The sequence below is a fragment of the Somniosus microcephalus genome, chromosome 4 (genome assembly GCF_052327205.1).
Source record: "Somniosus microcephalus isolate GS21.2 chromosome 4, FLI_Smic_1.0, whole genome shotgun sequence".
In the NCBI taxonomy this organism is placed as follows: Eukaryota; Metazoa; Chordata; class Chondrichthyes; order Squaliformes; family Somniosidae; genus Somniosus; species Somniosus microcephalus.
In genome coordinates, this window is record NC_140990.1 from 253,263,328 (window position 1) to 253,287,790 (window position 24,463).

At 46.0% G+C, this 24,463-nt stretch overlaps 1 protein-coding gene across 1 annotated transcript in view; it reads left to right on the forward strand.

Annotated features, from left to right (window-relative positions):
* The window catches only part of ubr3 (ubiquitin protein ligase E3 component n-recognin 3), a 381,077-nt gene that overhangs the window by 321,093 nt on the left and 35,521 nt on the right, over nt 1-24,463 (forward strand). The window contains 2 exon segments of the mRNA XM_085986233.1: nt 4,307-4,407; nt 19,987-20,108. Coding sequence (XP_085842359.1) covers nt 4,307-4,407; nt 19,987-20,108 — 223 coding nt within the window.

The following is a 24,463-nucleotide window of genomic DNA, read 5'->3' on the forward strand; positions in this document are numbered from 1 at the left end:
CCTCCCGCGCGCCCCCCTCCTCCCGCGCGCCCCCCTCCTCCCGCGCGCCCCCCTCCTCCCGCGCGCCCCCCTCCTCCCGCGCGCCCCCCTCCTCCCGCGCGCCCCCCTCCTCCCGCGCGCCCCCCCCCTCCTCCCGCGCGCGCCCCCCCCCTCCTCCCGCGCGCGCCCCCCCTCCTCCCGCGCGCGCCCCCCCTCCTCCCGCGCGCCCCCCCTCCTCCCGCGCGCCCCCCCTCCTCCCGCGCGCCCCCCCTCCTCCCGCGCGCCCCCCCTCCTCCCGCGCGCCCCCCCCCTCCTCCCGCGCGCGCCCCCCCTCCTCCCGCGCGCGCCCCCCCTCCTCCCGCGCGCGCCCCCCCTCCTCCGCGCCCCTCCTCCCGCGCGCGCCCCTCCCGCGCGCTCCTCCCCCCTCCCGCGCCCCCTCCTCCTCCCCCCCTCTTCCTCCTCCTCCCCCCTTCTCCTCCACCCCCCCTCCCCCCTTCCTCCCCCCCTCTTCCTCCCCCCCTCCTCCCGCGCGCCTCCCCCTCCTCCCGCGCGCCCCCCTCTTCCCGCGCGCGCCCCACCCCCCTCCTCCCGCGCGCCCCCCCCTCCTCCCGCGCGCCCCCCTCCTCCTCTCGCGCGCTCCTCCTCCCGCGCCTCCTTCCTCCTCCTCTTCCCCCCATCTCCTCCACCCCCCCTCCCCCTTCCTCCTCCCCCCCCTGCGCGCCCCCCCTCCTCCCGCGCGCCCCCCCTCCTCCCTCGCGCGCTCCTCTTCCTCCTCCTCCCCCCATCTCCTCCACCCCCCCTCCCCCCTCCTCCCCCTTCCTCCTCCCCCCCTCCTCCCGCGCGCCCCCCCTCCTCCCGCGCGCCCCCCCCCTCCTCCCGCGCCCCCCCCCCTCCTCCCGCGCGCCCCCCTCCTCCTCTCGCGCGCCTCCTCCCCCCGCTCCCGCGCCTCCTTCCTCCTCCTCCTCCCCCCATCTCCTCCCCCCCTCCTCCTCCCCCTTCCTCCTCCCCCCCTGCGCGCCCCCCTCCTCCCGCGCGCCCCCCTCCTCCCGCGCGCCCCCCTCCTCCCGCGCGCCCCCCTCCTCCCGCGCGCCCCCCCCCCTCCTCCCGCGCGCGCCCCCCCTCCTCCCGCGCGCGCCCCCCCTCCTCCCGCGCGCGCCCCCCCCTCCTCCCGCGCGCGCCCCCCCTCCTCCTCTTCCTCCTCCTCCACCACCCCTCCTCCCCCCATCTCCTCCACCCCCCCTCCCCCCTCCTCCTCCTCCCCCCCTCCTCCCGCGCGCGCCCCCCCTCCTCCCGCGCGCGCCCCCCCTCCTCCCGCGCGCGCCCCCCTCCTCCCGCGCGCGCCCCCCTCCTCCCGCGCGCGCCCCCCTCCTCCCGCGCGCGCCCCCCCTCCTCTTCCTCCTCCTCCCCCACCCCCTCCTCCTCCACCCCCTCCTCCCCCCCTCTTCCTCCTCCTCCCCCCATCTCCTCCACCCCCCTCCTCCACCCCCCTCCTCCACCCCTCCTCCTCCACCCCTCCTCCTCCACCCCCCTCCTCCCCCTCCCTCCCCCTCCTCCTCCCCCCCTCCTCCTCCCCCCCCTCTCCTCCCCCCCTCTCCTCGCCCCCCTCTCCTCCCCCCCCTCTCCTCGCCCCCCTCTCCTCCCCCCCTCTCCTCCCCCCTATTCTCCCCCCCTCTTCTCCCCCTCCCCCCCTTCCTACTCCCCCCTTCCTACTCCCCCCTTCCTACTCCCCCCTTCCTACTCCCCCCTTCCTACTCCCCCCTTCCTACTCCCCCCTTCCTCCTCCCCTCTCCTCCTCCCCTCCTCCCCCCTCCTCCTCCTCCACCCCTCCTCCTCCTCCCCCCCTCCTCCTCCACCCCCCCTCCTCCTCCTCCCCCTCCTCCACCCCCCCCTCTCCTCCCCCCCCCTCTCTCCTCCCCCCCCCTCTCCTCCCCCCCCCTCTCCTCCCCCCCTCTCCTCCCCCCCTCTCCTCCCCCCCCTCTCCTCCCCCCCCTCTCCTCGCCCCCCCCTCTCCTCGCCGCCCCTCTCCTCCCCCCCTCTCCTCCCCCCCTCTCCTCCCCCCCTCTCCTCGCCCCCCTCTCCTCCCCCCTATTCTCCCCCCCTCTTCTCCCCCTCCCCCCTTCCTACTCCCCCCTTCCTACTCCCCCCTTCCTACTCCCCCCTTCCTACTCCCCCCTTCCTACTCCCCCCTTCCTCCTCCCCTCCCCTCCTCCCCCCTCCTCCTCCTCCACCCCTCCTCCTCCTCCCCCCCTCCTCCTCCTCCCCCCCTCCTCCCCCCTCTCCTCCCCCCCCTCTCCTCCCCTCCCTCTTCTCCCTCTCCCCCTCTCCCTCTTGCTCTCCTCCTCCTTCTCCCTTCGCTCTCTCCACACCCCCCCCTCCCCCAAGGTATGTTTCAGATTTGCTCCTTGCAGTCCTGATGACAGTTGATTTTATTCCACCATGTGGATGCCATTAGGAGTTTCTGTTATGCTAATCAAACAATCTGCATCCTTTTGAGATCAATGTTTTGTGACTTTATGTGTAAGCAATGTCAGCTGTCTCTTACATTGCAGTCAGGTACTACTACAACAGCAATTTGCATTTATATAGAATATTTAATGTAAAGAAAAAGAAAGCGGGACTTGCATTTATATAGTGCCTTTCATGACTTTCCAAAGCACTTGACGCCAATGAAGTACTTTTGAAGTGTAGTCACTGTTGTAAATGTAGGAAACGTGGCAACCAATTTGTGCACAGCAAGGTCCCACAAACAGCAATGTGATAATGACCAGGTAATCTGTTTATTGATGTTGGTTGAGGGCTAAATATTAGCCGGGGGGGTGGAAACTCCCCATAACTTGTTTGAAATAGTACTGTGGGATCTTTTACGTCCACCTGAGAGGGCAGACTCTCTTTAACGTCTCATCCAAAAGTCGACACCTCCAACAGTGACTCACTCCCTGAGTACTGCACCAGGAGTGTCAGCATAGATTTTGTGGTCAAGTCTCTGGAGTGGGACTTGAAGCCACGACCTTCTGACTCAGAGGTGAGACGCTACCCACTGACACCATAGGAAAACATCCCAAGGCGCAATCAGGCAAAACCAGACACCAAACCAGAGAAGGGAAATTAGGAGGTGTCAAATAGGTGAGTTTTAAGAAGGAGGTGGGTAGGCAGAGGTGCTTAGGAAGTGAATTCTAGAGCGTGGAGTGTAGAAGGCTGTAGGCGCCGCTGCCAGTGGTGGGGCGAAGGGAGGGGGATACACAACAGCTCAGGCAGTAAGTGTTGACCACATGGGATATCCTAATTGAGCACAAACTTGTATCAACACACACATTTTTAGCATCCTTTCTAAACTTAGGGCACTGAGGCCAATTGAAGATGCACAAGCAGGCCTCTAATACGCCACGACCAAGTAGCCATTCTTCTTTGTGAGTCTGAAAAGTGATTGTTGGCAGACATTGCAGCCAAGCTTTATCATTTCCTTGCCCAACATCCATCGAGCAGAAAACCTGCTCATTTTCCTTCCCTGGGGCGCAATCACCCAACTGCCATCCTTGCTGAAATCAGGTAACTTGGCAGACTGGGCATCTAACCTGCGATTTGCTCATCTACGTGAACCACATCAGGTGCTGCATTTGCAAACAAAACCTTTGGCTGGTTTACATAATCAATTAAGTTGATAACTAGTAATCTCCACAAAATTATCTGGTAGAGAACTCTACACTGATAGTATTTTATACCTCTTTATTTTTGCCCAGCTTAGGCAACAAATGTCATATCCACGTTGCCATCTCCAGTATGGTAAGATCTGAGATGTTTATGATGTGTTGTGATGCCAATTGTTCAACCAATGAAACCACTTTTCAAATTCACTAACTTGGGAGTTCAGGGAGCTCATTGCTAACTCAGATCTGGTTTTAAATTAACAGGTCTTAAGCATTCTTTTGTAGATCCACTAGTGAAGATCTCCTAAATTCCAGAGACAAATTCAGTAGAAGAAAGGGTAACAGCTGACTTTTATCAGTTGTGAAATAATTGTTTGCATTGTGGTGAAGGGCTTTATTTAATCAATTTTTCTAAATCGGAAATTACTGTGAAGTAATTGCTCTTTTATGCTACTCTGTTCTCTAGAGAATCTATCTTTAAGGTGGAAAATGATTTCTCGCAGTTATTCACAGTTTAAGGTCAACTGCATAATAGAACTCATTTGAAGCAGATACAATCTAAAAATGTAACAGGGCCATGAGTGTTGACATTCATATCACAAACACAAAGTGATCAGTTTGCATAAAACAAACCTTCAACCAGCTGTCTTGCACAATCATAACTGTTTAATTTCTAATTTCAGAATATGTGATGATGAGAAGCCAGAGGTGCCATTATTATACCGGGATGTTTCATCTCTCCTGCTCATCCTTGTTTTAACTATGTCACAAGAATTGCATAAAGGTAAGTTTTAATTTGTCGATCCTTGCAGGTTGTGTAGAACCATTAAACGTACACTTTTGTGAGCCCAAATACAATATGACAATACCTTGGGTGTAACAATCAATTAGAGCATGCCCTCATATAGCAAATTAATGATATCTTATCTGCATGCACAAATCTGTACTGAAAAGATTTTTAGTATGAGCTTGGCATACTTATCAGTATCGTCTGTCCCTTTACCTTGTTATCAGCTTGCTAATACAGAAAGGATACAAGGCTTGGAAAGCTGTCGAGGCTTTTTTTTTATTAGTGAAATAATGTCCTTTAAATGACCTTCATCTGTTAACAGTACTGTGATCTGTGTGATCCTTCAATCTCGGCTCAATGCCTGAGGGATAAAGATAGCAATTTACATTGAATTTTAGCAGTCACAATTGCAGCAATCATGTATAATAAGAGGTTGTACACAAAAAAATGATAATTACAGTAATGCTTACTGGATGCGACATGTAATGTCAACACATAGCCTCAGGCAGAGCAGAATGTGTGATGAATACAAAGTCACAAAGCTCTTTGGTCATAGTCATCAAATTCAATAAATCTATTTAAAGTTTTTTTTTAACAGTAAATTAACATTGGGAACACCCATGGGAAAAACAATCGGTTACTTTATTAGCTGATCTAAGAAATTCTACTACATATGTTGAATTTTATATCTAGGTATGTAGTGGACAAAAGTGCATCCTGTAAGTGAAATACTCAAACAATTGGCTTTTTTGGAAGCAAAGATTGACATTTTGCAAAAGGGAACTCAACCATTCTTTTGCCCCTGATTGGAACCATGGGAATCACATTGTCTTGTTAGCAGTTAGATGAGAATTGATATCTTTTCCAATCCTACATTGATTAAACCAAAGTAAATGCCATTACACTGTTCATTCTGTGAAAGAAAATTGATCTGATCCATCACAAAGAGGCACAGCTGCAAATTGAGTCTTTTATTACAGAAAGGACTTCTTGATGGAGGTCAGAACATTTGTTGGTGCTGGTAGTGTGAAATTTGGTGGTGGGGGGAATGGAAGACGGGAATAAGCAAGAGAGAGTGAGCAAAAAAAATAGCTTTGATTGGTAACAACTGTCTCCAGACATGCTGTGTGTCTAACTGCAGTGCACATATTGTGTAACCTGTAATAACTGTACGTGTACTGTCTTCAAAATCAGGTTCCCTCATTTAGTTGGACATAAGTAAGTTTGGAACATGGGTGATGGAGGGAGGTCAATGAAGTAGAACTGCCACAATTTAATTTGTTTGACCTTTGGCTGAACTAAAGAAAGGAAATGTACAGTGCAGCTATATACTCACAAAACTGGCATGTAGGATTAAAAAGTAAAAATAATTGAAGAATGATTTTACGAATGCATTCTACTGGCAGGGAACCTCATACGCTGGATGAGCTTTTTGGAAAATAATTTTCTACATCATTAACACTTTCAATACTGTGGCAGTATTTTTGCACAGTTGCAAATACTTAGCTCATTGTGTAGGTTAGCTTTATACTTTATCTCTTCATTCAGATTAAAATATTATCATTATAGTAGAGTAAATATTGTTACGGTAGTGTTAATATACATCAGAATATAATAATACTTTGCATTGCATATGCCTTTGTTTCTTATTGCTGGTATATTCTACATTTAAATTTGTGCACATCAGGGAAGTGCCTGTTACTCCAAGTTTCTGTTATTGATAAATGTTGTTGCACTTTTTGGTTCTATTCAGGCGTTTTAATGTTTTTTTTCTATGAATTTTTGTGCTTATCAAGGTGAGGGATGTCAGAATTGGAAATTGGAACCTTTTTCTAGTGTTTGATTAATATACTCCCAAATCAGAGGACAGAGGCAGATTATAGCTTTCTCTACTCAGATTGCAACTTATCCCTAATTTCAGTGGAATAGTCCCTACTGCTCTAGTATGACATTTTCATTTTGAAAAGCAGCTAGCCTTCAGACCTCTCTGGGTGAGGTTGCCAATCTGGTATCACATTATGAGCACTTTCCTACTGTGAAACAACATCTGCTACAGAAGCTCATTTTACTCAGGACCCTTGTAGCCAAAAAAAAAGCGGACATCTTCATCTAGTCAGTCCGAACTGAATTTGATTGCAGTTTTCAGGGTGAAAGGGCTGCATCCTTCATCCCACACCTTGCCTCCTCACAAAAATCAGGATTTTGAATAGCTTGGAATAGCCACAAATTGTAGCTTAAACAATGTAGGTAATCAAAAAAACAACACAATTGGGATAAAGAGTACATTATTGTTTAAGAAAATAAATTAAATAGTGAAATAATAGAAAAGAAAGACCTGTGCAGTTAAATTTTCCAAATATTTAGTTGAATCTTTGTGCTTCTTGAGGTGAGGGATTTCATTGCTAACGATTAGAACATTTTTCATCTTGTGCACTCGGTGTCAGTATCGAGCCCTCATAGTGTCTGCTTATTGCAGATTATTGCTCTCTCTGCACTGCCCCTATAATGTGGTCCTGTTTGAGATTTCTGTTTTACGCCTTATGATCTCTTTCTCTCACTTTCGCTTTCCCACCCATGAATGAGTTTCAGCTAATACGATTTTTGGTTTCCTTATAGGTATTAATATGAATTTTTGCTAAGTTCTGACATTTTATATAAATTGGAGATAGGCCTCCTTATTAGCAACAAACTTGACTAGTGCCTTCCACTCAATTATGAACATTTGAAAGGTTAATTGGACCCCCAATTGTGCAGAGTGTAAGATTCACTTGCACTTGAGTAAAAGCTGTATCAACAGCTGTAATAGTAAATAATTGTGTCTGTCTGTGGAGTCAAAATGCAGTAGGTAATCTAGAAGACTGCTCATATATCAGGTTCTGTTTGATTAAATTTAAAATCTTAAAATTTTACCTAGCACGTTGGGGAGAGATAAAATTTGAGACTTTTGCTGGGGTTGGATGGAAAAGGGAAGATGTTAAATGAGTTTTCAGAACGACATTTCTCTGAGGAAGGATTGCATTAATAGCATTTTAGCCAGCTCATTAATGCATAATCAATTGATCTTTGTTAAAGGATGATGTATTATTCTACAAGTTTCTTTTTAGATTAGAAAATTGGGAGCTTCATATCAGGTAGGAAGAGGGTGAAATCAGTAAGATAATAGCATTAGACATGAGTGATTGTTAATGTGCCAAATGTTAAATGGAGTAACAATGATGTTTAGGATTCAATTGCTCTTACTAGAGTGCAGTTGAAATTGTTAGTACAATTTACGTAAACATGTAAAAATATTCTGTGTTCTAAGAAGTAATAAAATGGATAAAACAAGAGAACTATTTTGGTGAAGCAAGTGAGATTTAATCAAAGAAAAAGTTAGTAAGGAAGAGGAGCCATAAGAGCTACAACACTGCCACTGTAACATCTCATTTATATTGTGCTAATGGCAACATAAAAAATTAGTATATGCTTTTTATCCTTTCTCTATAATTTGAAGGTATCACTGGATGTATGAGCATCAAATTTGGATGCAGTGGAGTATGAACTGGCTGTCAGCCTCCATCCAAAGTCTGTGACCTTGTTGCTATAGTGATGTGTCATGCAGGCACATATGCATACAGCATCTGCAAAATAATGGAATGGGCTACAGATATTGGGATGCAAATAAAGCTATTCCATTGAACTCGACATGTTGAGCTAGGTCATGTAGAGTTGATGGAAACGAGGTTAAAGTGCAACTAGTTATCAGAGGGGATATGATACCCTTGTTAAGGGCCACATTGTATCTTTTTTTATGTGATTGGAATGCATGGTTCTTTCTGTTACCTGATCGAGGAGGTTAATGTTCCTGGGCATTTTATTTTTGTGGCGGTGGGAGGGGAATGAAGGATGGTGTTTTGATGACTTCAGCATTATTCCACTTCATAATAATATACCTCATCATTTCAGCAGCAAGAGCTAGCCTAACCAGCTTCTGCCATGCAAGTTACAACATTTCACCATGAAGCATATTTGATCACTTGGAAACCACATTTTAATTACAATAATCGTGTATACTTTGAGAAAAGTGCTTATTCTACCATTTAATTTATATTTTCAGCTGAATTTCTCTGCTTGTCAAAATGAGTGATGCGCCCGATTTCCCCAGCACTGACATTTTCACTTTCTGGTACCTAGTTTTAGCATTGAACACTCTCTGGTCATGCATAGCTGAGCCAGATGCTGAGTAAAGCCGTGTCCTCTGCTCAGTGATGTATCTAGAACCTAGCCTCAGAAAAGCATTGTCAATGTCCTCCTTCTTTGCTTGGGCAATTTTTTTCCATTTCTGATACCAACCAAAATTATTGCCTCTCCATATGAGATTACCAATTTAATGCTAATCTGTGCCAAATTGTCGTTTGTGCTGTGGATTTCTGCCCAAAGGGAATTGGGATGATACTGGCCAAATCTACTAAAGCAGAAGAGAGTTTCAAAGTCAAGCCCAAGAGGAGAAAGAAGACTTATTTTTCATTTCCCCCCCCCCCCCCCCATTTATTCAGCTTTTTTCCTGTTGATGGAAGGGTTGCCAAACATTCATTGCTGAGCTTTTTTAGGAACAACCCATTAATGATTTATGGTATAGAACATTTCAAGGAAACTAGCTAACAGAAATAGCAGTGGAAATTATTTTGAATGAAAGAAGATTAAATAGTAGAGAAAAGAAAGTGCCTTTGGCTCCAACAGGGTAATAGTAATAATATAACACTTTGATTAGGTGAAATAATATTCTTATCTAAATGCTCATTTTTGCAACTTGACTCCTCCTCACTCATATATTACTCACTGTTGGCAGCTGTATGACTGATTTTTATCTGCACATATTTATGCCATTGTAATGACTTGACTTATGAGGCAGCTTTTTATGAGTAGTTTTAAAATTAGCTGTTTTGAGTACACAGGAGTACTATTCCAGATTTGTGGCTCAAATTGCTATTTCAGGAAATTGTTTCATTCCTTACAGGAAAACAAAGTCTTGCCAGTGACCCATCACTGCTGTACTTTCATGAAGGTAACTCCCACAGGGAGTAAGGAAACATTAGAGGGAAAGGTACTTGGGTCACACTAGCACATTTTCTAGCTTCAAGCTGTACTGGTAGAGGCTTTTGAAGAGGTAGCATACCCATCCTCTTAGACAGGGATGACACTTGGTTGTAATAAAGGAGAAGGAAGAACATGCATTGAAGGATTCTTATGTTCAAAAATATCGGCAAAAAGTGACGTATACTACTTTGCTTCAAAAGCTCTAAAATCTTAGATATGATTACAAATGAGATTCAACAAATTAAAGCAATCATTCACATGCATTAAGTTTTTTTTCAGTTCTGTAAAAGTGACCAATTAAGAATGTATTGTAGAAAAATGGATTCCTGGAAGTGATTACAAGGCAGCAGCTTTAGCGCGTAGTCCTGCACATGAATTCTAACTTTACTTTGTAGCCTTTGGCCAAACTTGTCATCACTTGTTCATGTTGCAGCCTGACCATCTTGATATCTGGGAATCATTCTCAGTAGGTAAAATAATCAAGTAATCTACCCCTGACCGATTTCTTTCAGTGGAACCATGGTGATAAAGTTACCCTGTATTCTAAACATTGGTTAGAAACATAGAGTTAAGCTCTATCAATGTTATTTGGACTAAAGTATTCTTCTGGGACAAAAAGATGCTTTTTGCAACAGTTGGCCACAATTTCTCTGTTTTTAATTCCACCTTTTGCTTACCATGACAAAATTCAGTCATCTCCCTGTAGATGCATTATTGTCATTGCGATGTTATTCTGAGCAGCAAAACACAGACAATGTGAATAATTGTATGACTGAGTATGACACGCCAGGAGCCCTGGGAAAACCCTTCAGAGACATGAGTCAGACATGACACACAGGAAGATGGACACAGGTGTCAGAGGCCAATCAGCGCTGCCAGAGCATCACTGCAAGAATTCCTCAGGGCCGCATCCTCTGCTGCTTCGTCAATGACCATCCCTCTGTCATAAGGTCAGGAGTAGTGTGTTTGCTGATGATTCCAAAATGTTCAGTTCCATTCAGATAATGAGGCAACTCATGTCAGTCTTTAGGTCCTGGATAATGTACAGGCCTGAACTGACATATGGCTGGTAACATCCGTGTCTCAAACGGCAGGCAATGATTGTTGCCAAAAAGAAAAAAAATCGCAACTCCCCCCCCCCCCACCCCCCGCAGACCTTTTAACAGCACCACCATTGTTGAGGGTCACCATTGACCAAAGCGTAATTGGACCAACCATATCTATGTTGCTGTCAGAATATTGATTCTGAAAATGTTTCATCTGTTCATGGCAACAGGTGATGTCGCGTTGGAGTGAAAAGCAGCAAATGTTGTGCTTGTGCATAAAAAGGATCAGAATGACGGATCAGAGGCTGCAATGAAGATTTCTTGGAGAAACTGTTGAATGTGAAACTGCTGCGCCATCTCAATTGTATAACTATCCTGCCTATTCACCATTTTGGTTTCAGAACAAACTGGTTTACTTGCATTGTACTTAATTTTACGATTCTCTTAATTCCCACTTTGAAGTCAAAGTATTAAACCTCATATTTCCAAAATATGCTAGACTTGGTGTAAAGCTGGATTCCCAGTAGTGTATGTTTTGAGCTGTTGAATTGGGTATGTAGCTTTCTTTAGAAGATCCAAACACCAGGTTGTGATTAGTATATTCAAAGAGCTTACTCTGTTTTCGTCCTCATCAGTCATCTGATTGCTTTTGCTGACAGCATGCTCTGCAGAGTAAGTAATTCCCCATTTGAAATATGAACAATACAGTGTGGTGAATAACTGTAGTCATAATTGGACAGTGAACTGATGGAATTATGTGTAATCTCGGGACAAGACGACCAAGTTTAATCTTTTAGAAATTTGCCTATGATGTTTTTGTACCCACCTCTGCTCTGTAAGTATATAAGGTGGGACTGTCTTGTATGGTTCCATCTTACTTATGCAAATTCAGCCAACACATCTCTAACAATGGTTTTTCTTGTCACTTTGAGTTCCTGAAGGATCAATCCTGGGCTCCCTCCTGCTCTTCATCAACATGCTGCCCCTCAGCAGCAGCATCCGCAAGCATGAGGATCAGTTTGCATATGTATGCTGACAATATCCAGATCTACCTCTTCCACTTCTCTCAACCAAACAACAACCTCCATGCTGTGAGCCACTCTGACCGAATGAAGTTGTCGAAATATTAGTTTTCTCCAACTGCGCATCAGGAAGATTAGAGCCATTGGTTTTGGTCTTCGTCATAAACTCTGCTCTCTTGCCACTGACTCCAACCTCTCTCCCTCCCTGTTACTCATTTGGACTGAACCAGACTATGTCTTACTGTCCTGTTCAACCCAGAGCTAATTCTTAAACTACGCATTGCATCTATTGCCAAGATGGCTTATTTCCATTTCTGCAACATTACTGGCATCCATCCCTGTCTCAGCCTCTCTGCCACTGAAACCGTTATCCATGATTTTGTCACCTCCCCTTTTCTTTTCCCCATAGCCCTGTAAATGTTTCCATTTCAAGTATATATCCAATTCTCTTTTGAAAGCTACAACAGTATTGAATTTGCTTCCATCACACTTTCAGGCAGTGGATTTGAGATCATCATAACTCACTATTTAAAAAAAAAAAAAAAAAAAATTCTTCACATATCCCCTCTGGTTCTTTTGCCAATTACCTTAAATCTGTGTCTTCTGGTTACTGACCTTTTGCCAGTTGAAACAGTTTCTCCTTATATCAAAACCATTCATAATTTTGAACTGCTCTATTAAATCTCCCTTTAAACTTCTCTGCTGTAAGAGAACTGTCCCAGTTTCTCTAGTCAATTTGTCCAAAACGCAGCATCCAAATCCTGTCTTGCTTGCTCATCGCACCCATCCTCACTGATCTACATTAGCTCCACATCGCCCAACGTATTAAACTTAAATTTCTTATCTATGTCTTCAAATCTCACCACAAACTTGCTTCACTCTATATCTACAAGCTTTTTGAACCTTGCATCTCCTCCTGCACCCTTCTAAATCTGGCCTTTAGTGCATGTCCCCCGCCAACCCTTCCTTCATCCACAGCTGAGCCATCAACCACCTTGGCCCCATTTTCTGGAACTCCCTCACTGGACCCCTTTGCCTCTCTACTTCTCTTTCCTCCTTTTAAAAACCTCCTCAAAACTGGTGACTATCAATCAAACTTTCAGTCACCTCTCCTAACCCCTCCCTTCATGGCTCAGCATCCGTTTCCTTATCTATTTCTATTTGCGATGCATAATGGGAAGTTTGTTGCATAATAGGTGCAATATCAATACAGATTGTTGTTGTATTTGCTCAGTTAGTACTGGTCCTTCAGTTGCCATCTGTGTACTGGGTCAAGCTATCATACCGGGACATCTCCAAAGACACATGTATATCAATAACACAATTCCTGAGGAGGCCATTGCATAACCGTGCGCACTCCTGCAGCCAGACTGGGGAAGCAGTTTTGTTACAGGGATAACTGGCAGCTGCATTGAACTTTGCTGTAGCAGGCTCAGTCTAAGCAACATTGGGAGGTTTCTGTCACAGCTCCCAAACATTAGTGCACACTTGCATCATGCAGGTCACTGACTCATTGTTTGACATAGCTGTGACTTCATCAGTTTCCCTTTTAAAAGCAGCCATATGATGGCATTTGTTAGATCTGTGTATTTTGATGTTGTGTGTCCTTCAATAACTAGACACGAGACTGCAGGAACAATCAACAGGTATTTATTGGATGAGGGTTACTCTAAAACTAAACGTACAGATCCCTACTCAGGGTTTATATACAGGTGTGGTCACTGCCGGTACTACAGTATACAGGAGCTGTAAAAAGTAGTTCTCCCCTTAAAGGTACATACACTACAATTCCTCCCCTTTTAGATTGACCGTACCATAACATTCATTTAACAATTAACACTTTTAACATGCACATTAACTGAAAATAGTCCATTTATAAATTCAGTCTTTGGGGCGGCTTCCTGATCCTTTCTGGATAGCGCCTTTCCTGAGTGTCTTGTTCTTGGTGCGGAGGCCCCCTGTCGTCAGTTGGTTCATCAGCTTCCGATGCTACTGTTTCTGGGGTAGATGGTACCTGTATGTCGGGTTCATCACCAGGTGCGCGAGACATGGGGTTGACTCGTTCCTGCGACTCTAGGACCTGGTCGACATGGCGTCTCACAATGTTCTCCCCAACATCCACTGTGTACATTAGTGGCCCCTGCCGTGTGCATATCGTTCCTGGTTGCCATTTCTCTGTTCGGTAGTCGCGGGCCAAGACTGGTTGCCCTACATTGAAGCTCCTTGTCGGCTTCTCATTGATGTGCTGGAATTGCTTATTCTCAACATCTCTTGGTACATTTGGTCTGAGCAAATCCAGACGAGATCTCAACCTTCGGTTAAAGAACATCATGGCCGGGGTCTGGTTGGTGACTGCATGTGTCGCATTTCTGTAGGCTAACAGGAAATTGTCCACCTTATGCTGCAGTGGAATGTCGTCATCGCACATGGCCCTTACTGCTTTCTTAAAGGTTTGTACGAACCTCTCAGCCAATCCATTTGTGGCTGGATGATACGGGGCGGATGTGTAAAGCCTTACCCCATTCCTTTTCATGAATCTTCGAAACTCTTCGGACACAAACTGTGGTCCGTTATCAGAGCAAATCTGCTCTGGCAAGCCGTTCCTGGCAAATATGGTCCGTAGGACTGCAATAGTTTTCTCCGTGGTGGTGGACGACATTTTGATCACCTCAGGCCATTTCGAGTGCGCATCCACGGTTATTAGAAACATTGAGTCCATGAATGGACCAGCAAAATCAATATGCACCCGTTGCCATGGAGATGAGGGCCACTCCCATGGGTGTAGAGGGGCATGTGGTGGTGCATTTTGGACCTTCTGGCATCCTGAGCAGCTCTTTGTCAGGTCCTCAATTTGCTGATCGATCCCCGGCCACCACACACAAGCCTTAGCAAGGCTTTTCATTTTCACCCCTCCCAGATGGCCTTCGTGAAGCTCATTGAGCACTCTCTCCCTTAACTTGGGTGGAATTACCACTCGGGATCCACACATCAAGGTCCCCTGGCATACTGACAGCTGTTCTCTTCTGGATGAGAATGCTGGCAACAGTGAGTCGCCATGTGTTGGCCATCCCTTCACCGTCAAGTCATATACCCGAGACAGTGTCAGGTCATTTCGGGTCTCCTCTATATCAGCGCTAGTTACTGGCAAGCGTTCAATTATAGTCGAATAAAATATTTCGACAGGGTCCACTGCTGGTGCTTCCTCCGCAGTAGGCAGTGGCAGGCGTGATAGCCCATCAGCGTTTCCATGCTGTTTCGTGCCCTTATACTCGATTTCATATTGGTTTGCCCCTAGAAAAAGGGACCATCTTTGTAGCCGTTGCGCAGTCATCACCGGCACGCCTTTCTTTGGATTAAAGATGGAGACAAGTGGTTGGTGGTCAGTCAGCAAGGTGAACTTCTGCCCGTGCAGATAGTGGTTGAACTTTTTCACTCCTCACACTAGGCTGAGGGCCTCCCTGTCAATCTGGGTGCAGTTACGCTCGGCTGAGGTTAGTGACCGAGACGCAAAGGCTACCGGCCTCTCCGAGCCGTCCGGGAACTAGTGCGACAGCACCGCTCCAATACCATAGGGTGATGCATCACACACCAACCGAATTGGTAGTGCTGGGTTGAAATGAGCCAACACCTCTTTTGATGTGATCAATTCTTTGCACTTCTGGAAAGCTCGTTTACATTCGTCATTCCACTTCCATAGTACCCCCGTTTGCAGTAGGGTGTTCAGTGGGTGTAGTACTGTAGACAAATTCGGCAAGAACTTATGGTAGTAGTTCACCAGCCCGAGGAACGACCTCAGTTGTGACACATTTTCCGGTGCTGGAGCCTTGACTACTGCCTCAATCTTTTCAGGGGACTTATGTAACCCCTCTTTATCAATAACGTGGCCACAATACGAGATCTTCTGGAAAAACTTGCATTTGTGGCGATTTGCTCGGAGCCCATATTCCTTCAATCTAGCGAGCACCTGCTCCAGGTTGGCAAGGTGAGCATTGTCATTTTCGCCCGTGACCAGGATGTCGTCCAAATAGCACTGGGTCCCTGGAATCCCTTGCAGGACTTGATCCATTGCCTTTTGCCAAATAGCCGGAGCTAATGCTACCCCGAACACCATACGGTTGTATTGGTAGAGACCTTTATGAGTGTTGATCGTGAGGTATTGTTTCGAGGCTTCTTCTGCCTCCATTTGCAGGTATGCCTGGGCCAGATCAATCTTAGTGAAGCGTTTCCCTCCAGATAGCGAGGCGAAAATATCTTCAATCCGCAGAAGCGGATATTGTACCGTGTGAAGGACTGGGTTCACTGTCACCTTAAAGTCCCCACAGATGCGAACTTTCTTTGGTTCCCCAGGCGTATAGTTCAACGACCTCTTCATTACAGGAACGATGGGTGTGGCCCACTCGCTCCAGTCCACTTTGGACAGTACTCCTGAACGTTCCAAACCTTCCAGCTCTGCTTCGACAGCTGGGCGGATCGCATAAGGCACCGGTCTGGCCTTAAAAAAAAAAAAAAAAAAAAAAAAAAACTAACTCTGGGCTTGCATTTTCCTCTATTTTGATCGTCGCTGTTATGCCTTTGTGTTCCAAGTCCCTCCTGGAACACTTGTGCGTCAGTTAGCATTTTTGACAGTCGTCCAGGTGTGGCGTCGTCATCCTTTTTGGCATCTACAGTCAGTGCTTGTATGGAATGCCAATCTAGCTATCTTCCGGATCCATTCACGTCCTAGTAGTGGTGGTCCTCCATCTGGCAATACATATAGGTCCATTTTTGGTGTTTCCTTACCGTTATATACAACGTTCACCCTTATTTTTCCTTTGGGGTAGACTTTTTGCCCCGTGTGCGTCTTCAAGACAATCTGTATCTCTCAAGGGTATATGTGAGAATAGCCGCTTGTAGTCCCTTCGGTTTATGACTGTTAGGGCCAATCCTGTGTCCAATTCCATTTTCACTTGGACTCTAGCTATCTTGAGCGTGACCCAGATAGTTTGGTGATCCTCCGTTTGGATCACCTTATGTAGTTTCAGACAACCCAGCTCCTTGCTTCCGGAGTCTGTATCACTTTTCTGTTTGTCTGAACTACTCTCCGTCACCTTATGTACCTTCTTGTACTTCTCCTGTGGAGATTTCTTGCTGCTGGTTTTCTTTCCCGACCTGCAGACTCTTGCTATGTGTCCTACTTTTCCACACTGTCTGCACACTTTGTCCTTAAACCAGCAATCGTTGGCCCAGTAATTCCGGGCACAACGCGTGAGTAAGGACGGGGTACTCACGCGTGTGCCTGGAGGAATTGCCAGTTTTCAGCATGCACAGCACATGCGCTGAAAACCGGCATTTCCTGTCCTCTGACCCAAGGGGTTAAGAGGCAGAACGCGCGCAACTGCACAGGCAGCGCGTGCGCAGTGAAATTCCTTTTTTTTTCCCCCAGAGTTGCGCGCCTTTACGCGTGGAAAAACAAGACGTAAGTATTTAGTTTTTCAGGTAAGTGGGCTTTTAGTACAATGTAGAATTTTTTTTTCCACAGGTTTGTTATTTTTAAAGAATTTACAGGATGGTAAGTTTAGTTTTAGACCCTATTTTTTAAAAATTTATTTTTTTCAAAAAATTGATTAATTGTTTAAAACATTTTTTTACACTTATTTATAGTTAATATCAGTGGGATGTTTTTTAAAATTTTATTTAAAGTTAAAGTAGTGTTTTGGCAGCCCATACTTTTCATGAGTTTGACAGCTCTTACTGTCAAACTCATGAATGAGTTTCCCCTCCCCTGATTGGCTGCACAGTGCTCACCTGATCCCAGCCGGCACATCGCACTAACTACGCCGCTGGATCAGGTAAGCACATCGCGCCGACATCTGAACCGGGCCTGTGACAGGAAATGCAAGCAGGCCCGGGCTTCAGATGTCAGCGTGCAGGGTGAGTGCACATCGGGGGCTTGCACACACGGCAAGCCCCCGATCCTAATTTCAGGGCCATTATGGTCGTGTGTTGTTCTGCCGCAACGATAGCACTTCACTGTTCCGTATGACATTTCATTTGTGCCATATTCTTGCGGTCTCCGTTGTATCTCTGCAGCGCCCCGTGCGGCTGCTTCGTGTGATACTGCCATGCTGAAAGCCTTGACCAGCGTAAGATCCTTTTCTTATAGAAGCCGTTTCTGGGTTCCTTCACTTTGAAGCCCACACACAAACTTGTCCCTTAAAGTATCTGCTAGTCCCGCTCCAAACTGGCAGTGTTTCGATAGCTTGCGCAGTTCCGTTAAATACTCAGCATTACTTTCATCTTTATGCTGGTTCCTTTTGTGAAACTTAAATCTTTCTCCTATCAGCAGCGGTGTGGGGTTTAAGTGGTTCTGTAGGATTGACACTATGTTTCCAAAATCCTTTTCCACTGGCTTCTCTGGGGTTACTAGGTTTCGCAGTAAGCCATACGTTTTTGCACCCATGGAATTCAACAATACCAGCGCTTTCCTCTCATCTGGCACTTCATTCGCCTTGCAGTACACTTCTATGCGTTCGACATATGTCGTCCAATCTTCGACTTCATTGTCGAACGCTGTGATACTGCCACTCTTCGGCATCCCTGGGTGTGGTTAGACTGGCTCAAAATGGCGTTTTCCCGCGCTTTCCCTTCTTGCGGCTCAAAATGGCGTTTTCCCGCGCTCTCCCTGCTTCTCCGCTGCGGCTCAAAATGGCGTTTTCCCGCGCTCTCCCTTCTCCGCTGCGGCTCAAAATGGCGTTTCCCGCGCTCTCCCTTCTCCGCTGCGGCTGCTCGGCCCTTGAACACCGGCTGCGTTCTGCGCGTTTCCCTTTCTTCCCCGCTGACGCTGCTCGTCCCTTGAACACCGGCTGCGGTCTGCGCGTTTTCCTTCGCGCCTCTCTCTCTTCTCCCGTCGACGCCGTTCGGTCCTGAACACCGGCTGCGCCCTGTGCGCTCTACCCTCTCTCTTCTCCCGTCGACGCTGCTCGGCCTTTTCTGTGCCGTCGGTCGGCTCTAGCCGCCGCTGTTCGGGAAGGGTCTGCGCCGTACCTGTTGCCAGCCCGTTTCGCTGGACGACCGTGACTGGAGAACCAAGCCCAGCTCTCAACAGCCTCCCCTGCGATGCTCAAATCTCCGCTGGATGACTGGGCGGTTGCTCGTGGTCGACGCCCGTGCTTCTGGCCTCAACTTTCTTCCACTGTTCTCCAGGAGCGAATCCCTGGGAGGTAATGCAGAGTTGCAGGTAGGTTCGAATCTGCCTCGTCGCCAATGTTAGATCCGTGTATCTTGATGTTGTGTGTCCTTCAATAACCAGACACGAGACTGCAGGGAACAATCAACAGGTATTTACTGGATGAGGGTTACTCTAAAGCTAAACGTACAGATCCCTACTCAGGGTTTATATACAGGTGTGGTCACTGCTGGTATTTACAGTATACAGGAGCTGTAAAAAGTAGTTCTCCCCTTAAAGGTACATACACTACAGCATTCACCAAAGGGTAGGGCATTATTGACTACTTGTGGACATTTGCACCCCTACTCCAAATGCTATTCCATGTATGAACAGAAAGGGCTGCCGTTTCATGAATGTGGAGCTAGTCTGCAACCATAGGAACAGAAATATGCTCATTTACCCTGACAACTGCCATGATTTCTTCATCCTATATCAGATTACAATCCCGCCATTATTTAATGGCAGTTTAGGGACTAAGGATGCGCAGTGCAGATATGGTTTATGTCCCTACAGCAAAACCCAAGTGCAGGAAAGATGAAATTCAGAGCATGCTTCTACCAATGTCTTATTTGAGCATGCTATCAACATGCTAAAACAACGATTGAGATGTCTGGACCGATGAAGGCAAGTACTGTAGGTACAATCTGGCCAACATGGCCAAGATGATCATACCCTGCTGTGTCATGCACATTGCCCTACAAAGAGGCATAGCCATAGAGCGGGCAGGAGAAAAAACACAGCAGCAAAAGATGATACTGACCATGACACAGAAGACTGATCTACATAACCAACAGCTCACTCAGCAAGATTCATCGAACTGGCTCTAACCAAACATATAATTAACTGCCTGAAACATCCATTGCACAAGTAATTTTCACATGTCCAGTATCTTACCATTTGAAGCTTTGCCTCTATGAGCTTGAGCCATATTTCAAGAAACATGAATGCCACATCATTTCTCCCTAACTACTGTAATGTGCTTCATAGAAAAACTATTAGGATCCATTCCAGTAACATACATCACAACTTTTATTAACTGCTATAGTGTGTGCTGCAGGTATATTCTGTGCATCCTTCCCAGGTGTTTGCCCCTGGTGAAAATGTATGGTGTGTCTCTTCTACTTCATAAATTTTTACTCTGGACTGGCATGCTGCATCAACAGCTCAGTGTTCAAAAGTTTTCTTTTAACCAAGTTTTTAATTTTTTCTGTCTATTTTGCAGAGCATTTTACCTGTATTGTGAAAGTGTTGTACAATTTACTGTATACACAAGCTATTGCAACACTTTCAGTTAGATTCAGTGAAGAGGAAAGAACAGCTTGGAAAAATTCTGGGAAACTTAAGGTCAGTGTACTAATTTTAAATTCAAGGATGTGAAAGGACAGTTTTAGTACTGTAAAATTTGGTGTGCTAGTTTCATTTGTACATAAGTCTCTCTCCTTTTGTTTAAGTTTTGATTTTTTTTAAATCTATGGTTTATACAAATGTGTCTTCACTGAATTTCAAAGATGCAAAAGCTTGCATTATGTATGACTCATGTATCAACTTTATGGTGCATAACCTGCTACACCATGAAATTATTTTTCAGTTATTCATTGTCTTCAGTCCTTATTTGGATGTTATATGCCTTAGTGAACAAACCACAAATGTGTATAAAATAAACCCAGGAAATAGGGGAATACGCAGCAGGTCTATCATATGTAAAGAGAGGATGCTAATGTTTCAGGTGTAGACTTTTTATTTGAAATGGGAATGTGTTCGATAACTGAGTTGCTTAAATTGACTGAACAAAATGAAGGGGTGAACGGAGAATAGGTAAAAGTCAACAATCTAGTAATTCTGACTTCTATCTCAAAGATGCAGTTAACGGATTTAGTAGCTTGGAGATGTTTTTTTTTCAAAGGACCGTAAAGAGAAGAAAATTCTGGCTGATATACAAGTGTCAACTCGGGCATTGAAAAGCCATTAAAAAATAAGGAGCTATAAACACCTAAATTCTGGAGGTCAATTGAGTGGAAGGTGAAAGGAAGAAACAGAGGGGGGTGATAGTCGTCACACTAAGGTAGAAACTACCAAGTTGCACTGGGAGAGGGAGTTGAATTGGCAAGCCCCTTGGAAATCATGGAAATGCTTACAGACAGAATGGAGATCTTGGGCAAAGCGGTCATCCAATCTGTATTTGGTTTCACCAATGTGGAGGATACCATGATGAGCAGTGAATACAGTACACTAGATTGGAAGAATATAAATCATTATCTCAGATGGGGTGATTGCTCAGGGGTCCCTGGTCATTAATGTGGGGAAAGGGACACACATTTTCTACAACTGCAAGGGAAAGCCAACTAGAAGTGAGATGGGGGAAGAATGAGCAAGAGAATCACAGAAGGAATGGTCACTCTAGAAAACAGAGAAGGAAGAGGAAATGTGATTGATGGGATCATTTTGTAGATGATGGAAGATATGAAGAAGAGTGGGATAAAAGGTGAGGTCAAAAAGGACCCTTTTAATATTGAGAGAGATGGCAGAGATCCGAGGAATAGGAAATTAGGCAGACACGATCAAGGCCCTTGTTGACCATAAATGAGGGAAATCTTTAGATGAGAAAAAAAAATTCAGAAGCTCTGGTGTAGAACGTGGAACCATCAGAGCAGATACAGTAAAGGCAGAAATTGAAAGAAAGGGATGGAATCTTCACGGAAAGGAAAATTGAAAGCAGTATTTTAGGATTTATGGGTATTTGTGCTTATAATAGATATTCATAGAAACTCCATTGTCAAAGATTGAGAGAAGAGTCAGAGATGAACCACAAAGGTGAGGGATATGTGGAAATGGGAACAATAGCGAAATGAAATTGTCTGGATTGAAGGAAGAATAGGAAGCAGCCGCAACATCATCAGTGTATTGGAAGAAAAGATTATGGAGGGTACCTGAATAGGATTGGAACAATTTGGGTTTTAAATATTCAATAAAAGGAGAAGCATAGATGGGACCAATGCAGGCTCCCATAGCAGCACCTCTTGTCTGGAGAACATGGGTGAAACAGAACTGGTGAAATTTCATCCTGCTAGCCTTTGCATCTGAGAGATCGTCTTCTGCCATATTCCCCTCCCACTGCCTGGTCCTACCACTATCACCAAGCATTTCCTGTGAGATACCTTTGATCTCTCTTCCATTGCCCAGTTCCTGACTGCCCTTCCCATAACAATTACCCATGCAACTATAGAAGACGCAGCACTTGCCCATTCACCCCTTCTCACACCATTGTGCGGAGCCATAAACATTCCTTCCATGTGACACAGTAATTTCCACATACTTCTTTCAATGTAGTATGCTGTACTTATTGCTCACCCTGTGGTTTACTTTGGATTGGGGAAACCAAACAGATTGGGTGACCTTTTTGCTGAACAAGAAGTTGCATTTATGTAGCGCCTTAAACATAGTAAAACATCTCATGGCACCTTATGTAGACAATAGGTAAATGGACGATATCATACAGGGGGAACCTGGGGTTTGGCAGAACTGGGGGATAGATTGATGGGTTTGACTCAATGATTGATAGAGTCTGTCAGCTGAGAAGGGAGTGGGAAGTATGGGTCTGTCACCATTGAAGGTGCAGATTGCAAGGATGGAGAGGTAAAGAGTGAGTTTATTAAAGAAGGCACTGATGCCGTTGCTTTTTAAAGATAGCGGGACAATGCCTGAGTTGAGGGAATCATTTACAATATCAGCTAAAATGGGGCCCAGGAAGGGAAGTTGGGGTATCAGAAGTTTAGTGAGACTTGGGTGCAGGGAGCACAAGGTAGTTCTCGTGAGGTTAGAGATGGCAGGAGGGCACACAACAGATTTATTCGGAAAATAGAAGCATATGGGATTAAAGTGACGGTGGTAATCTGGGTACGAAATTGGCTATGGGATAGGAGGCAGCGAGTAGGTGAACGGATGTTTTTCTGACTGGAGGGAAGTATCCACTGAGGTTCCGCAGGAGTTGGTATTAGGACCATTGCTTTTCTTGTTACATATAAATGACCTGGACTTGGGTATAGGGAGTACAATTTTGAAGTTTGTGGATGATACAAAACTTGACAACATAGTAAATAGTGAACAGGATAGTAGCAGACTTCAGGAAGGCATAGACTGTTGAAATGGGCAGTCACATAGCAGCTGCAATTTAAGGTGGATAAGTGTGAAGTAGGACCAGGCAGTGGGAGGGGAATATGGCAGAAGACGATCTCTCAGATGCAAAGGCTAGCAGGATGAAATTTCACCAGTTCTGTTTCACCCATGTTCTCCAGACAAGAGGTGCTGCTATGGGAGCCTGCATGGGTCCCATCTATGCTTCTCCTTTTATTGAATATTTAAAACCCAAATTGTTCCAATCCTATTCAGGTACCCTCCATAATCTTTTCTTCCAATACACTGATGATGTTGCGGCTGCTTCCTATTCTTCCTTCAATCCAGACAATTTCATTTCGCTATTGTTCCCATTTCCACATATCCCTCACCTTTGTGGTTCATCTCTGACTCTTCTCTCAATCTTTGACAATGGGAGAGGTAGTATATTCTAAATGGCACAAAAGCAAAATACTGCAGATGCTGGAAATCTGAAATAAAAACAAAATGCTGGCAATACTTAGCAGGTCAGGCAGCATCTGTGGAGAGAGAAACAGAGTTAACGTTTCAGGTCGATGACCTTTCGTCAGAACTGGAAAAAGTTAGAGATGTAATAGATTTTAAGCAAGTGCAGAGGTTGGGAGAGTGGGGAGGGGAGAAAAGAACAAAAGGGAAGGCCTGTGCTAGGGTGGAAGACTGGAGAGATTAAATGACAAAAGGGATGATGGTGCAAGGCAAAAGGAGATGGTAATGGGACAAGTAAAGAAACAAAAGATTGGTCTACAGGAGGTGTAAATTGGAATAGTAAAATCATCAGCAACAGCTACCGTCCGAAAAAATGAACATAACCTCTGCCCTCATTTTTTCCAACACCAAATCAGAACAAAAAATAAATTTATCAATCAACTCAATTACATTTCTATCAAATAGTTAACAAAAATAATTAAGAATCACCCTTGTGCCAGCCCTTATTGCCTTTCTTGTGTGCTCCTTTCCATATCCTAGTGCTCCTACAGGGTGCTTCCCCAGTAGTTGCAGCTTGGGAGGTGGAAGACTGCTGAGCTTCCATTGAGGACACTTCAGATGGCTGTGGAGGATGACCTCGAGCAACTCTGGGCCTAGAGGGCCTAGCTGCAGACTGCCCTGGGCCAGAGCAGTCTGGCCCGGCTGGCCGTGCGGCACTAACAAAGGCACTGGCGAGGGAGCAGGCATGTTGTCATCCTGAGCGAGAACAGCAGGTGCCTCTCCCATGTAGCCGAGGCCACTTTCCTGGGACGACACCTCAGCACTCCTACAGCTCTGCGTGAGAAGAGAGTGCAGGACTGCTGTGAGGCGTTGGAGGCCCTTGTAGACATTGACCCCCAGAGCCAAGGTGGCAGCCATCTGAGCTTCCATAGCAACAGTGTGAGCAGCTGTCTGAGCTAGCTCCTGCACACTTGTGCCCAGCGAGTTACCACGTGTGGACACCTCCTCTAACTTAGCCTCTAAAGGTGATGCCAGTATCTGAGCTAGTGCTTGCACCTGAAATGAAAGAAGGGAACAAGGGTTCGCTTATGATGTGAAAGGAGAGCAGAGAGAGAAAAGTGAGT